Raw genomic sequence first — 17,535 nt, forward strand, 5'->3', positions numbered from 1 at the left:
TGTCTGAGCGGTAGACCCCAATGAGAGTTGAACTCATTATCTTTTTAAATGTGATGTGTTGGAAAATTACATGAACCTGAAATTAAAAATAAAAACAATAAAACCTTAAAGTGACTCCAGAACATGGTAATACATTTCTTTCTATGAAGGATTGGACCCCAAGCCTAAAATTTTAAGCAATAGAATTTCGGGAAACATTTAATCATTAAACCTGAAACTTAAAGCCATGAAACCCCACCATAAATTGGACAGTGGACACTGGACCATGAATTGGACATTGGAAAATACAAAACCCTTTTGTGAAGGGGAAATAAAGGGAAGGGAAGTGAAAATTTTTAACTTAAAAAGGGAGCTTTTGTAATCATTACCCTGTGATTATATCATAAACTTCAAATCATTCCATCTTTGGTTGTTAAATTTTACTTTACTTTGCATCTAATTCCCTTTGGTTTAAAAAGTAAGATAAAAATTACATATAAAATATATCATTACTAAATATGGTATGAAATTTAAGAATTTTTAGTTTATCAAAAAAAAAAAAAAGAAATTTAAGAATTTATACAATCACATGGGGTAATCATTACAAAAGTATTTTTTTAAGGCTTGAAAATTTTCCCTTCCCTTCCCTTCCCTTCCCTTTAAATCCCCTTCAACCAAACATAGCCTATTAGGTTTTATTGTGAACCGAAGACAGCAGGAAAGAGAGTGAGAGACAAAAAAAAAAAAAATTGGAATTACTAAATACTAGTAATCCACTTAGGTTTTCCAAAACATTGAAATTTAATTGCCCATTATTATGGAATTAATCAATGAAAATCAATCAAGGAGAAAATTAATGTACCCATTAAATATGGAGTCATGATATTTCTTACAGTAAGAGATCACGTGGGTTCAGCACAAGTGTAGGGGCCAATGAGAGAGTGCACAGGGGAATCAATGGGAGTGAGAGGCTTTCATTCTAGGGGCGAAGCAATTGTTTTGCGTGGTCTTATGTTTGAGAGCAAGTTGCACGCAGCTCGACAATGATCTTTTTATCTATTTCTTGTTGGGAGAGTTTTCCCATCCGGCAGTATAGTTTACATAAGTAGAAAACACTCAACCAGTGCCCCTAAAAAGGAATCATTCCCAAGAGGTAGAGAGGTCATTTCAGAGGAGAGGGAAAGAGAGGTAGACACAGCGTTGAACGGTGTTCAAGCTCAAACACTTCTGTTTGGTTTACTTTTAATCCAATAACCAAATCAACTCAGAATCTGTTGACCAACCGAAAAGGTTGATCAAGCTCTTTTTTATTCTCTCTAGTCTGTGGCTGCAGGTCCCCTACTCAAGCTTTGGTTAGGGTTTTCTTTCCCGGAGTGCCTAGTGAAGTATAACATTTCACTATTTACCACTTGACAGTACATGGGTTAATCCATGATGCGGTAGAAGACCCTATATCCATCTCAATGGCCAAATTCTAATACTAAGTAAGCAAGAAAAATTGCTTAGACTCTGATTCAAAGTTTTAGTAAAGTTACCAATAAGCCATCAAATGGAGATAGATATAAAATTTAAAATAATTCACATGAACTAACTCATGTACTGATAAATAGAAAAACGTTATACTTCACTAGACATAGTGATGCTCAAAAAGATCGTCCTTTTATGAAATAAATAAAAGATAGGTGGTGGGACATACTTCACCTAATTAAGGTGGCAATTTAGAAGATCGTTTCGGACATTATAAATAGAGAGAGAAATGGAGAATTATGATCAATGGGTCACTCAACAAGATTTCATTTTGCACGGCCAACCAATGACCTTGTCAAGACATAAATAAAACTGACCTCACATGTGACTGGACCATGACATTACAATTTTGTGGTGTCAGAAATCCTAAGTACACAAATGATGGGGTTTATACATGAGCCCATGCATTGAGAGAGCCTTAGAAATCCTTGTGAGGCTAAGGAAATTTCAGAGTTGATAATGTGAGAGTACAACAAATGAGAGACACTCCTAGTAAAATAAACAAAAAGAGCCCCCCCCCCCCCCTCCCACCCCCAATAACACCTGATAAGTCACCATACCATACCTAGGTGATCCTAGGATCTGTTTAAAAAATCCCTAGAATCGACCCTCAAATCTAAAAAATTCAACATTTTGAGATTTTGAATCATGAATTGGCTAAAATCAAGATAGGGCACGACTGATTTGATCGATTTCAATCCAAATTAACCAATTCGATTGATTCGATTCCAATTTTTTAATCCCGTCCAAGTCTATCTAGTTACATATAAATTGAAATACACAAATTAAAGTGAATAATTAAAAGAAGAACAAAATGAAACTTCTCCATTCATAATTGTGTAGCCAATAAAAGGAAGTACTATGCCAACTACCATTTAGTGACATGGAAAATTGTCTCTTATGAGGCATTTCATGGGCTTTAAAGGCTGGTCTAAGATAGGTCTAAGATATTAGAGACAACAATAAATGGATTGCACACACTGTCTTACCCATTTAATCCTATCCACCTATTTTGATTCCTAACCACAATTTGCAAACAATGAAGCAATAGTGAATTTTCTATACACTGAAACTCTTATTGGAGGTTGTAAGTTGCAATCATCTATCAACCCTGTTGTAACCTTCTTCCTTTTTTTTTTTTGGTTGTTATTATTAATTGCAATTTCTTGATTGGTAAGAAGATTGTATGTTTTCTTCTCTAAAGGTAAGGTTTGGTAAGAAAGTCATTTCTTAGGTACTAACTACCCCCATATACGAAAAGTTAAAAATGTTAAAAAAATGGCTTCATCAAGTTAAAAAAAATAGATTAAAAGTAGGTTTTACTAAATTGGTAATGAAAAAAGGGCAGTCTAAGAAGAAATCAGAACACTAAAACCAATGAGAAGTTGGAAAATGGTATCATCTATATATAAGGCCTACATGTCACTATAAGAGAGAGAAATGTCAATGTAGGCTCCACTGTTTATTATGCGATGAGGATATAAAGGGATTTATACAAGGTCAGTGTAGCAAAAATTTTCTCATGGAAAAAATAATAACAGAGAGCGTCTGAATGACACCTCTATATGTGACTCTATATGTGTATTCAGAACTTTGACATTTTTTAATTGTCCATTGTCTTATTTTCAAAAGGTTTTTAAGATATGGGGATGAAAAGGTCTTCAAAAATAAGTTGAAAGTGACATATTATTATGTCATTAGGTATCATTGTCAAGAATATTTTTGAGTAAGCATGTCAAATGACATTACTACCCTCATTGAAAAAAATTTGTATTATACTTAAAAGACAAAAAATAAAGTTAAAAATTATTTGACACATTGAAAGGTGTCAATAAGAAAATCCAACCCACAATAAAACAAAAATAAAAATAGAAATATAGGTTGTTAGCTGGTGCTTAAAACTCGTATTAGGGCTTACCAAAACTTGCAAGCTATGAAGCAATAGTCTATCTTATGGGAGGTTATAAATTGCAACCACCAATTCATCTTCTTATAATTTTTTTTAGGTGATAGGCTACAAACCTTTTTTTATGTGTAAGAAGTTTAATATTTTCTTCACTGGTAAGGTTTGGTAAGAAACATTTTCAAAGTTATTTTTCCACAAATACAAAAAATTATACTTGATCAATCAATGCCACAAAAGACAATGAAATTGAGAGAGAGGGTGTGTGGATTAAGTTAATAAAATATTGACTTAAAACTCAAAGAGTGAGAGTGGGTGAGGATTGTCTGCAACTGTAAATAGAGTTAGTGGAATGGTGGTTATTCACATTGAATTTGGGTCTCAAGTGTATCATCAAAATCATTCTTCTTTCAATGAAAAGTCGTACGGATCGAGTTTTCCTTCGGCCATGGCGAATGAGAATCTATTTATTGAGGTGAATGAGAACTTTTTCATTGAGACAAATTCAGATCCATGCAAATGATCTCAAAAGGTTATTAATTTTGAGGAACATATTAAACCTAAGAGGAGTTTGTGAACCTTACGATAGTGGGAGTCCATTCACCGAGTGGTGGAGGGAAATTTAATCCTATCTATAATCCTTCTAGAATTAAATTTTTTTTTTATTTTTATTTACTCAGAGAAAAGGTTAAGTATATGTAGCAGGTCAAATCATTTATCTCCAATGCCCTAACAACTAGACCATGGATCCAATTTGTTGGAAATATTATTTAGAACTCATCATTAAGAAGCTTAGGACTAAAACGTGTCAGACCCATATTAACCTGGATATAAACCAAAATATCCGGAACTATATTTGAATAGAGAACCAAGAAGAACCAGAATATAAATTACCCAGATCAAATCTAATAATGGCTAGAGAAATACACAACTATGCCAAGAAACAATTGTGAGATGGTGACACAGTTTTGGTAGTTAATTCAAATTTTAATGTAAAATGATAGAGATTCTATGATTAAACATCATCTCTTTTATTTCTAAACTCTCAGTTCAATTATGGAGCCAAGTTAGGAAAGCAGCATTCATTGATGCAGGAAAACATGATTTTCACATTTATGACATGATAGAAGAAATCTAATTTGATTTGTTTAAGGGTATCTCATGATACTGAAAGGACCTTAGTGGGTCATGTTCTAATATGCTGTGGGGTCCCCTGGTTGGGACACTTAGGTCCCTCATGTGGAAGGATCAAATGGTTAATCTCTCTGTTAGATACATAGGAGATGATCTAATAGACCACAGCTAAAAGAATGCTAACCGATCGTATGGTTCTTGCACCTAGACATAGGAGTGTGCGAAAAGACCATTCAATTCTCAATGAAATTGAAAATCTTTTTCAAACCAATGCTTCTATGCACACTCAATGACCCCTATACTAGTGCAGGAGTTATACGACCGATAAGCATTATCTTGCTCTAGATCACATGTGAAATTTCAGATTCAAATTCAACGGTTAACCTCATGCCATGCCATTCTTTCTGATAAGTTTTGCCCCATATGAAAAATATAAAATTTAAAATTCAAACAGATTTTTTTCCCCCTTGTCATACTTTTCGATTTAAATCTTATTACTTTTTTTAAGAAAAAAGTAACAATTAATTACTGTATCATTAAAAACGTTTCCATTTAGTTTTGTTTATAGCTTCACTCCCTTTTTAGTACCAAAAGAAAAGAAAGTTTTTCACTACCTAATACAGTAATACCTACCAACTGGAGCCTCAGTATTTGGGAGAGACTGAAAAACCATGCATGTAAAATTACCCTAAAGTACAAAGGCGACCAGAGCGACTGAGCCATCTAGATATAAAAGAAAGACTAGACTAGGCTAGGGCCTAGGGCGAAGTATAATCCAAAAAAATTAAATGAAAAAAAATAAAAATAAAATTAGAATAGAAGTAGAAATATAGGTTGCTTGCACGTGCTTAAAACCTAATTTGGCCTTGCCAAAACTATACCCTTGTGGGTAGGATGGGGTGCATTTTATCCATGGTTTTTGGTATCGGTTCAGTTTCGATTGTATCGGACAATTCATATCATATCGTATCAGTCAACATCAATACTTATCTGATACAGCCAATACCGAGTGATACATATAAGGATAAAAATGTAGAAAAAAAAAGTTATGGTACGGTATTAGTGTCTTTGAGGGTAAAATTGTCTGATAAAACCAATACCGAATGATACAAGTCATGCAATTCATTACAATAGCAATACGTGGGATACCAAACAAAAACAATACCTAAAACCATGATTGTACCCCATTTAACTTACCCATGAGCCATGACCCGCCCATGAAGCAACAGTAAATTACTACTACACATGATGCAGTCTTATGGGTGGTTGTATGTTGCAACCATCAATCTATCCTAATACCAATCTTTTTGCTGACACTTGTTTCAGAAAGGACCTAACTTGTTGCAAACGATACGGGAGGAGAGGTCTCGAAGTCGAGACCAACATACCCCTGAAACCACTACGACCAATAGTCCCAACTCCCAACCATTAGTCCAAGACCGATGTCCCTTTAATAGAAAAAAATTAAAAAAAAATTATGTTTTACTCTCTAATAAAAGTTGATAAGCTACCCACAAATACGAAAAGTTAAAATAGAGGAAAAGATGTTTATTAAAAAGGAGAGTGGGTGAGGATTGTCTACATATAAAGTTAGTGGTCTGGTGGTTATTCAAGTTGAATTTGGGTCACAAGTGTCTCATCAAAATCATTCTTTAGGAAAAATAATTAAAATCCAATTAATTTCTAGAATATCCATCTAGAGTTAGAAAACAAAAATTTTAGTGATCTTTCACGATTCTCCTAACAAGAAAATATATGATTATTTAAGCTCCCAAGTCCCAACGACTACAGGAAAGGGGGGAAAAAAAAAAAAAAGGGTGTAAAAGAAAGGTTCCACCGAGATTTGAACCCGGGTTACTGGATTCAGAGTCCAATGTCCTTACCACTAGACCATGGAACCATTTTGTTTATTATTTTTACTAAAAAAATAATTATTAATGTAATGTGGATCAGCCCCATATTTATTAGAATATAGACTAAAATATACCGACCTTTATTTGAATAGAGAACCCAACCTGAGTCAGATGATGGAAACAGAACCAAAATACAAAATTGCTCAGATCAGATCTGGATATTCATGCATTTTGAGCCCACCCATTTGATTTAATTGCCAGATAAATACAGGAGTAGTTAAAGGAACAATTATTTTAGAGGGCGACTGGGTTTTGTAGTAGTTGATACAAAATTTAATGCAAAAAGTTAGAGATTCTCTAATCAAGGACATCATCTCTTATTATTATTTTTTCCCCCCAAACTCTGAGTTCATTCAATTAGGTTCATTACAGAAAAACATAGCTTTCACACTTATGACAGGATGGAAGCTTGAGACCCAAATTGATATAAAAAAGCCTCTATCTACATATTATTCAGATTCCTAATCAGAAGCACTATTGATCCCCCTTGTGGTTGTGGGCTTTGTTCATTGATCATCAAATGTAACAGGTTCCTAACTTGTCCCTGGGGTCTATCTTGTACCACCTCAACTCTCCTTAGTTAAGGATATCAAAATGTACACTCAAGTTAAATCAAATACTTAGATGCAACAACCTTTTCGGCCTAAGAGTTAATATATGTTGTTGACAAGAAGTTTGATTAAGAACACCTAAAATTCTTCCTCTCCTATTATTGGTAAGTGTTGTGTTCAAGATCTGTTGGGCACGTGTCCACACACACAGACACAAGAACCAAGAGATAGAGCGGAAGAGTTGGTTGGAGCGGACTCCGGCAGGGGACTGTTTGATGCCAAAGTCAGATTCAAGAGAAACAACAGTTGCAGCCTTGCAGGGCTAGGGATGGAGCAGGAAAAATGTACCTTTTTTTTTGTTTTTAAACCTTGATCACTGTAGTCCTATTTATATGGTCTTGAAGGAATGTCCCTTGTTTAGTTGTTTGCGTAAGCATCTCCGTTCCTCGGATCATGTATTCTTGGGTTTCCTTACTGGGAGGTTTGAGCAGGAACAATTAACGAAATTTGTCCGTATTGACAACTGGCGTCATAGAAAATCTCAAACTGGTTGGCAACATGTAAAGCTTCCTGCTCACCGGTTTGGTGTGAGGAGTCGAGTGTTAATGGTTTTCTCCTGTCCTCAGGCTTGTTGATTGCTTGTGCGTTGCTTTTGCCCCAAGTTTATTACACGTATCGCTCTGTTATTGGAGGTTCAATCTTGTATGCATCATTAAGAAAAAAAATTCCTTTTTAATCTTGATTTTATGACCTATACAATCGAGTGACCTTATAATTTGTTACTCATGCATGCAAGCTATGACAAGAATGGATTCTCCATTTTCACCCCAATCCCCCCAAGACGTTAAATAAAATGGGAAAGCTCTCGAAATACTTCTTGGAATCTAACCCAAAATCTTAAAACATTAAGTGAAGATCACCCAGCGATGAATTAAGACACATTCAAGGTCCTAGATAACTGATATGAAATTGTTCCTCTATTACTCCCAACATCTCAACACAAGGTGAAAGTGAAAATCAATCCCAAGACGTAACGACTATGACACTTAGCCGCATGCTAGGCTGGCACCTTCAATAGGAGCACAATTGTGAAAGGTGAAACACATGTGTGGTAAGGTTTTAAAATCAGCTGCCACATATGACTCGACCCAACCCAAGCTCACCGACCATATTGATGGATATGGCTTGCCTCTCCCGTTATCAATTCAACCAACTTATTTTGTATCTTCACTTCGAAAGCTTTATAAAGAATAGTAATTATAGATGAAAGGAGAAAATTTTCTTTCACTTTCATCATCCTCGGTTTCACAAACTCCTATAGTTTTTTAAAATGTTTTCAAAAATATTCTCTTGATACCCTCTCGTGCATATTTGAAGCCCTGAGAATGAGAATCCATTCAGTGACTTAAGGAAACTTGATCTTTTTGGTTTGTAGTTTCCCTACGTGATGTTCCTGTCCAAATTTTGTCTAATGAACTGCTTTGCACCTTTTTGCTTCTCATCGAGGGTTTTGGTCTCAATTAAGGAAAGGGCTTGCTGCTGTAGTAATGAGGATATTTATTGTTGGGGAAAAAGTTGTGTGAGTTGTCATGGGAGGGTACATCAGCATCATCTTTTTTTTCTCTTTTCGTCATCACATGATGAAATGACCATGTTGCCCTCTTATGTACAAGCCAATCCATCGTACATCTTTCTTCTCGTATCACATGAAATGACCTTACTGCCCTCTTATGTACGAAACCAATCCATCATCTATCACATCAGTGTGTTCCTGTATGCCGTTTTCTTAGAGACCCTCTCTCACTCGACCCTTTTTTCTAATGGATAGTTTAATTAGAGCTCAAAAAATTTACTACTGACTGCATTTTTCTTCACCTGTGGTTAAGAGAAAATCTCTAAAGACGTATCCAGTGCACAAGACTACTCCCACCACTGCAGCGTCTGAAAGGGTTATAATATACGCAGTCTTATCCCCCTTCACAGAGAGGCTGTTTCCCTACTCAAACCCACGGTCATTTGTGGGCCCAGAATGGAACTAACCAAAGACTCTTTTGCTCCTCAAAGCCCAAACTGAGATCAACTACACTACCTTTTGGTTTTTGGCCACTAATCAGTTTTGTTGACCAATTGGTCTCTAAACCTTTTTTGGCCCAATCTGAAATCAGTTATGAACCATATATATATAGTCCACCCTCTACATTTGAAACTTTTGATAACCATTCAAAATACAAGTTCACAATTCTCAAGATCCCATTCACTGGAAGGTAAAATATGTAACTCTTGACTGGTGTACGAGATGTTCAACCACTAGGTGAGTACTTTGAGACTCGCCATATTTTTTGCTGGGTTTCCGAAAATAATTATGCAAGTTTACACTTTACAGTGTAGTTATTCAGGATTCTAAAATTTATTATGATCAAGCCCAAGGTGAGTTGGACCAGTCAAGTTAAAGCCAAACCGGAATAGAATTGCATTGGAAGTAACTCACTCAGATGTATAGAAGTCAGGCTAAGGATTGCCAAATCTACCCATGGGATGGTTAACCTGACAAAGATTCATCAAAGAAACAGCAGCTTAAGTAGGTTAATAGTTGGCCCTTCCAAGCATAACCAATCACAAGGCTTTCCATATCCACAAACTGAACAGTAGAAAAAGGCTAACAGAGAGACAAATTTTGGGAGGAAATATAAGAGGATTTCAGAACTATAATAAAAAGGATCTAAAAGACATGCATGGAATCATAACTTAGGATGAAAAATGATTAATTGACTAAGAAACATATTTCTGCATTTATCATACAGTCCTTAGTTTTACAGGAGGGATGGGGTAAAAAAAGAAGCCAAGGAAGAAAAGCAAAAACTAATGGCAAAGACAACAATGATAGCAAAAGCTACACTTAATATTTATTACTACCTATGTGTTGAATATATTAGATGAATAGGGCAAAACTCCAATGGCAATTCAACTGCACATGCCTTCGGGAGGAATCAATCGGCTTCTCCAAGTGCCATTTATAAGCACGGATCTAATGCTTTTTTTCTGCTCTTCTCCACTGCAGCAATTTAAGTATTCTTGAGGCAGAAGTCAACAAAACTGCTGGTTCACACCATTTTAGTTTGGATTTGCCGATGGATATGTACAAGGAACTCAACATAAGACAGCCCGCTTGGAGTCTTATCTTCAACCATGTATGAAAAGAACAGCATCCCTGCAAATAACATATATGAGTATTGTGAACTCAGAACCCCTAATCTCCTGGCATATGTATCAAGCTAACGGATCCCAGAATTATTTGGATCGTTTTAACTGAGAGACTTTAAAAAATGAGAGATTTACCGATAATCCAAATTACTTAGAATTTCTGTAAGTCCAAAAGATGGCGATTAGAATTTCTACAAGTCCAAAAAAGATGGCAAGATATGCTGTGAATGCACAGCTGGCCAGTGAATGTAAATAAGCTCCAGGGGTGATATTATATGCATACAAGATCCATACCCCTTGTATACTGATAATTCACTAGGGTAAACAAATCAAAATCCACATGAACTCTGCGGTTTGTGCATGTGGGGCCCCAAAGGGTTTTGGTCACAACGTGAATTCATTAAGTTTCCCTTCTTCCTTTTCACAAAAATAAATAAGAGTATTTTTGGTTTCTTAAAAATAATAGTCATATAGCATTCATCGTTTATTTGACCAGGGGCATAGCCAGTCTGAGTCTGAATTAAAATATTACGCTGCTGAACTGACCTGAAGGATCTGCTTTCTTGCACAATCTTAGGCTGCAAAAACAAAAAACAAAAAACAAAGAATTGAGGCCCATTAAATTGAATAGCATGTATAGTCATACGAAATTTAAAATAGAATATAGAGGCAGATGTCATACCGGAGGTAAGAACATCTTTGACGTCTTATCTCGTTAACTACTTCATTTACTTTCTTTGATAATGGATTGTCATATTGCTGCAGCACAAACTGATAAAGCAAGAGATTTTAGTATGCTATTTCAAACAAGAAGCTGCATTATTCACACTCACGCACGCACACACACAAAAATACACACATGCAGAGACACAGACACTTATCAGGTTTGCCTGGCCAGTCACCTAACAAAGGGTACACACATGCAGAGACATCAGGTTTGTCTGGTCAGTCACCTAACAAAGGGTATAGAACTAAATATTCCACATGGCAGTTCAACTGATAACCCTGAAGGACAACCTGATGGTCACATCACCCTTGGTTTGTGGTATTTAATTGGGAATAAATCAAAGTTCAACAGGGGAAGAGGGAGGTTTTGAGAAGAAAAATCATCCTATTTGACCACTATACAGTGAGATATCAAGAGATGGAACAACTTTCCAAGCTGCTGAGAATTGATGAATCCCATACCAAAATCCCATGAAAAAGCTATTTAGTAGGGATAAGGCTTGGTTGAGATGAGTACATTAGCCGTGCAAAGAACCATTTCCATATATGTAATCTACATTTGTTACGATAAGCCAATAAAGCTCCCCTTTTTGGATTTTCAAAATCCAAAGGTTTTCTGATATGAAGGTGTGGAATTTGAAGGATCCAGTAACAGGAGGTTTTCTGCCAAGTGGAGGCTCAAGATGGATGCGCAGGAAGATCCAGATCATCCAAAATACAGAGAGCCCACAGAATTTTCCATATGTTCACTTCCATTTGCAATGTCACCTCATGTGCACCTTGTATGGCGCTTTGTTCTGCAGTACTAACCACCGAATATTCTTGGTAACTCAAAATACATGCGGCCTCATAAAGTGGCATTTTTGCGACGTTATTTTCAAATTTGGGCATATTTTGATGATTTCAGCCAAAATATTCCTGATTCCAACAGGGTACAAATTAACGAAATTTCAATGATTTTGGTCAAAGCCAGCCAGATAAAATTACAATAGTTTCTCTTAAAACCACTAAAATACTTAATCAAGATGCAGATAGAACCTTGATTCCTTAATGACACATGGGATATAACTTTAGGATCAAAAACTGCCACATGGAAAGGATGATTAGACGAACATGTGGACACCTTTAGGTTACTGATTCGGCTGCCAAATGTCAGAATAACTATTTTAACTAGTTGAACAACAGCAAACCGAACTCTTTTTGAATAAAAAACTAATTGGCTGAGAAGAAGAAAAGTCTACAGCATATTGAGAATAAAGTTCAGGTGCAACAGGGAATTGGAAATACGATCAATATCCAACGGATGGTTAAGTTTACACAAGCATAAAAAGACACATAATACTCTATAACAAATAGATACCAATAAAACTAAAAGATAACTAGAAAGAGCACTACCTGGGCAGGTATTTCATCGACAGATGAAATTCCAAATATTTGCTGCAGAATATCTGAATTGACTGAGTTCCCAACATAAATCAAACAATCTTCACCATTCTCTAGGAGAAATATTCCATCATCAATTATATTCTCACTGAAAAGTGGCTTTGAAGGGGGTATGAGAGATCCATCAGTCTCCTGCTATTTCATTGGAAAAGATTTGATTGGTTACAAAGAACACACAATATAGCAAATGAAATTTAAAAAAGTTTCATACCTTTGAAATAAGGTCATGAATAGCAATCAATCTTGGACAAACGAAAGGAACCGCCAAAGGAGTAGAAATAGAGGAAACACGACTGATCCAATAGGAACGTTCATCTAATCGTCCATCAGTTCGCAATCCTATACTTTTAACCAATGCTGGACATAGGCGAGAAAAAAATAAGCAGCTCAAGTTCTTTTTATGCACATGACTGTAAGAAGTAAGCAATATATTTTTCAACAACGAAGTGTCTTCCTATATTAATGGTGCATCTAACATTGTAATTATAAGCACAACAAAAAATTATAACAGCAACAATCTGTCACATCAAATTATGGACAGGAGTGAACAATGCACAGATCTCATTGCAGAGCTCTCATCTGATATAAATAACCTGTTCTTGAGCCTCCAGATCAGCCCGCTATTGGGCCCAAGATGGATTTCAAAATTGATCCTGCAGTTCATTCCAACTACATACAAGCAACCTGATGGGTGGGTTTAATCCATCCAGCTTGATCACTGTGGAGGGCCCAGGAATAGCACAGCACTCCCACTATCGTAACATCTTCTGTACAGCCCACATATCCTTCTTAGCATAACCATTACCTAGATAATTGTTTTCATCAGTATTTTTAGTTTGAAGCCTAGAGTTTTACAAATACTTGGTATTTTTTTTACTTTTTTTTTTTTTCTCCTGTGATCCTCTATGGCAGGCACATGCCATTAGAATCCATCATGTTCAAGGTTTTAAGAATAGATGAGACCAAATTTAGGAGTTAAAGAAGGGTTTTTGTTTTCAAATAGGTCTGTTATGCTAACACTACATAGCCCTCTAGTACCAGTGTCAACACAACATGACTTGGGTTTGGAAGTGTGGCTGACATACACCAAGCAGTTAGAACTCGGACACTGCTCAAGGAGGTTAACCACCACCCCCCGCGGACGCATGTGTGGGGGCGCTCCAATTTTTGACACAATAATCCCCCTTTCAACATATTAACCCCCCCCCCTTTTGTCAATACATTTTAGCGAAGTCCTCACATCCATACAATTTTCACAGTCCATATCCTTGTATGCTACGTTCTGGGGACAAACAGATCCACCTAAACATGTACCTGTACCTGAAAGAAAAAAGGGCATACCGAATGCACAAGGCTCCCGCCACTGCAGGGTCTGGGGAGGGTCACAATGTACGCAGCCTTAACCCCCGCTTTGCGGAGAGGCTGTTTCTTGACTCGAACCCACAACCATAGTACTAAATCTCGCGAAATCTTGATCGAGATTTCGAGAATTTCGACCCCCTCGAAACGAAATGGCCCCTCGAATAAAAAAAATACAAAATTTTGATCGAAATTCTCGAGATTTCGAGATTTTGAAAAAATCTCGAGAAATTGCTTTATATAAAATACCATGTTTCGTCAGTCTTGGTCGAAATTTCGACCGAGACTGAGAAACAAAGAGCTTTTTTCCTCCTTTGGCACTTTTGCTTGGTTTTTGAAGGTTTTTGCTCATTTCTTCTTCAATCTTTCACTTCCCACTTGAATCCTTGCCACATCTACGCCGGAATCACTTGTTTAATGTACAATGTGTATGTGTAATTAACTAAGTTATACATTAGGGTTCGACCGTACGTTGCCAATCAATGGTGCATATCCAAAACACCATTTTGGGTGACTATTTTTGCAATTTGAACATTTAAATGTGTTTATATACCCTAAAATAGGATTTCCATGAAGTTTCAGGCCTTAACTTGGCCTAAAACCCACCGAAATGACCTATCGAAACATACCAGAAAAAATACAATATTTCGACCGAAATATCCGAAATTTCGAATATTTCGGTCAGCCCGAAATACCGAAATGAAACGAGTTCTCGAACTATGCCCACAACCACATGGTTGCGATGGAGCAACCTTACTGTTGCACCAAGGCCCGCCATCTGTACCTGTAACTGAATGTCATTAAAATAAAATAGGTATTTCAATAACTATATCATTAATGATATTTTTTAGGCTACCAACCCCACAAGTTAAACATAGGCATTCAGTTCTTATTCTAGTCTCTTTTCTTCTTAAGTTTATATTTGTTTGTATAGAAGCAAACTTCTCCAAGGAAGAAATTTGTCATTAACTAATTAAGAAACTCACTTTCACAGTGCTCTCCATGGGAGAACAGCTGAAAACAACTCAATATTTTTTATTGGTTCTGACTAACCCAATCAGACCAAGGCAGTCTGCTATGCTGAAGTCCAATTCAGCCAATTGCACGTGGATTCCATGCAAGAGCAGCCCATGTTTAAATGTCACAGTAAAAAGACTTTTCCCGTGGTCTCCATGAAAATTAAGTAGAGGAGACTAGAAATTTCTATCTTCCAGGAGTCTGATCTTCCCCTCCCTAGTCACATCGAATTTTTTAAAGCTGTGACTAGTGGCCACTTTGCTGGGTTTGTTGACCTCTGACCCAATTAAAAAGCACCTACTCTTTATCAAAACTGAACTCACCCACACCTAAACCATTTGACCTGATTAGTTTTTCGTTTGATATTTTAATTTATAAATACATTTTGTTACAAAACATACATTTGTTTCTCACTGCTAACCTACTCCAGCCACATCACCAACATTGTCAGGTCAATCCAACCACCAACTCTGGCCAGAAAATACCAACGTTTAAACCTCAAAAACTCAACTTGGCCTTAGAGTCTACTGAGTCAAGTAGACCCAAGACTCACGAGTCCTTACAACGGGGATGAAATAGCTGTTGGATGGTTAGGACATCCCGTCTTTAGAGATAAAGGACATGAACTTTTTGTACGTCGTATGCCTACTTTTTTTTTGAAACATTTCTGGTAGTTTTGGTAGACGGAGATGGAATTGTGAGAGCCGATGTTCTTTTTAGAACAGAAAAATCGAAGTATAGTGTCAAACAAGTAGGTGTAACTGTTGAGTTCTGTAGTGGCAAACTCAACGGAGTCAGTTATAGCGATCCCGCAACTGTGAAAAAAAAAAGCTAGACACGCTCAATTGGGGGAAATTTTTGAATTAGAGTGTGCTACTTTGAAATCTGATGGTGTTTTTCGTAGCAGTCCAAGGGATTGGTTTACTTTTGCGCATGTTTCTTTTGCTTTGTTCTTCTTTTTCGGACACATTTGGCATGGTGCTAGAACCTTGTTTAGAGACTTTTTGCTGGGATTGACAGGATAGAATTGTAACCATAGAATACGACCCTAATCGAAATGCATACATTTGTCTCATACACTATGGGGATGGTGAGAAGAGATATTTTTCATCCCCCTCCATTCTTTTTGGTATGAAGTTTCTATAAAAATGGGAAATGCCCTACCTTTATTGAGGTTTGAAGCATACCTTTGAGTGCAGTTTGAGTCAAGTAGTGCCATCAGACTCAGTCAATCCAGACAGGGATATTTATTCTCCGCACTACACAATTCTCTCACGAAGCACTCCCTCAGACATTTTCACTCCTGCCTCCGCAAGCAAAGAGGTTTCACGATACTAGGCGACCAAGTGAGCAGCCCAAAGCAAATCCAAGCACTCAAAAGGAACCAATCAAGTTCTTAAGCGAAGAAGAAAGTCCTTCCATCCCTAGGGTGGTCTATGATCACCATAACAACAAATACAACCAACCAACAAGCCCTTACTCTTTATGAGTTTTGGGAATAATCCCCATTGATAAGTCCGAGATCCACATCTATGAATTGAAAGGTCCGAATGACCAACTCTGTTGAACCTAGAAGGTTCTGTATGATTATGTGTTTTGGATATGAAAACCTTGTATGATGTGTGTTTAGGTGTTCTAACATGTTAGCTAATGTGCTAAGAGATTGATGAACCCAAGTACTTGAGGTGCAAACCATTGATTGAAGAAATGACAAGTTAATTGAAGAAGATTTGCTGTCGACAGACTTTCGTGAAGCTAAAGACTGATCCAGCTTGAAGAACAAATTGTAGAATATTTCAAGATGAAAGTGGATAAAGTTGAAGACATCTTAAGACATAGGATTTGCTCTTTAATTTTAAATTTATGTAATCCTTATGTTGATGTCCACAAGATAAGAAAGCACAAAGTAAAAGTCAACTAAAGACCTAAATGAACAAACCCAAGAAACTGGGTGGTTTAACTTAGAAAACTATATGACTTTACTGTTCACGGACTTCTTTGGGTAGTGATGGTCATCCGTGCTTACAAAGGAATATTAAGCCAAAACTAAAGACATTTCTGAAGGACAACCGTGCCTTATATTGAGTGTCCGCAAACAATCCTAACGGACTTCCGTGACTTGCTTTCATCGTGACAAACACTAAGATTTTTGAGTCCTGTACTCTTGTGTCCACAGACTTTCGTAGAGGTCACATGGACTTGTGTCCTATGAACAATTAATGTTCTGGTAGTGATGTTTGACTAGATTTGAATGTATTAAATGCATCACTTGAACTCTAACCAACTGAGTGAGAACTCTAAACATTTTCATTGATGTTAATGAGCTCCAACAGCTAGATTTCTTGGCAACGAAATTGTTTTATTGAAGACCCAAATAGTTTGAATATTTCGTACCTTTGAGAAATCCCAAAATGGACTCCAACAACTAGTTTAATAGCTAATTTGTTGCACATATAAAGGCTTGAGTCATTTGAATTGAATAACACTAGAACATACAAGGAAATATCATATTGAGAAAGGGCTTGACAGCTTGTGAGAATCATTGAGCTTGAATTGGTGCAATTACATACTTGTATGAAGTCATATTGCTGTGTGTAGCTTGTGGACATGTTCTACAACTATTGAGGTGCTCGTGGATGTGTTCTGCAGCTGAAGGAAGAAATCCTTGATCTGTGTGATCCGGGTAGAAATCCTTGGCCTATGTGGCTTAGGTAAAAGAAATCCTTGGCATGTGTGGCTACATATTGCAAGAAAGCGTAAGAAGCATTTGTCACCCAATTGG

At 36.7% G+C, this 17,535-nt stretch overlaps 1 protein-coding gene and 1 non-coding gene across 3 annotated transcripts in view; both read right to left on the reverse strand.

Moving 5' to 3' along the window:
- Window positions 1–6,371: 6,371 nt before the first annotated feature.
- Window positions 6,372–6,443, reverse strand: TRNAQ-CUG. The gene has a single exon. It is a non-coding gene; the product is annotated as a tRNA-Gln (tRNA).
- Window positions 6,444–9,752: 3,309 nt separating this feature from the next.
- LOC122667013 (protein transport protein Sec24-like At4g32640) overlaps window positions 9,753–17,535 on the reverse strand; it is a 65,663-nt gene continuing 57,880 nt past the window's right edge. Inside the window, exons 21-25 of one of the 2 annotated variants that reach the window (XM_043863161.1) lie at window positions 12,589–12,734; window positions 12,330–12,512; window positions 10,891–10,979; window positions 10,755–10,786; window positions 9,753–10,215 (exon numbers count right to left, since the gene is read on the reverse strand). In XM_043863161.1, coding sequence (XP_043719096.1) covers window positions 10,109–10,215; window positions 10,755–10,786; window positions 10,891–10,979; window positions 12,330–12,512; window positions 12,589–12,734 — 557 coding nt within the window. In that variant the 3' untranslated portion in view covers window positions 9,753–10,108. The remainder of the gene's footprint in view (window positions 10,216–10,754; window positions 10,787–10,890; window positions 10,980–12,329; window positions 12,513–12,588; window positions 12,735–17,535) is intronic. The other variant, XM_043863162.1, reaches the window with a different exon arrangement.

The sequence above is a fragment of the Telopea speciosissima genome, chromosome 7, assembly GCF_018873765.1.
Source record: "Telopea speciosissima isolate NSW1024214 ecotype Mountain lineage chromosome 7, Tspe_v1, whole genome shotgun sequence".
NCBI classification, from domain to species: domain Eukaryota; kingdom Viridiplantae; phylum Streptophyta; class Magnoliopsida; order Proteales; family Proteaceae; genus Telopea; species Telopea speciosissima.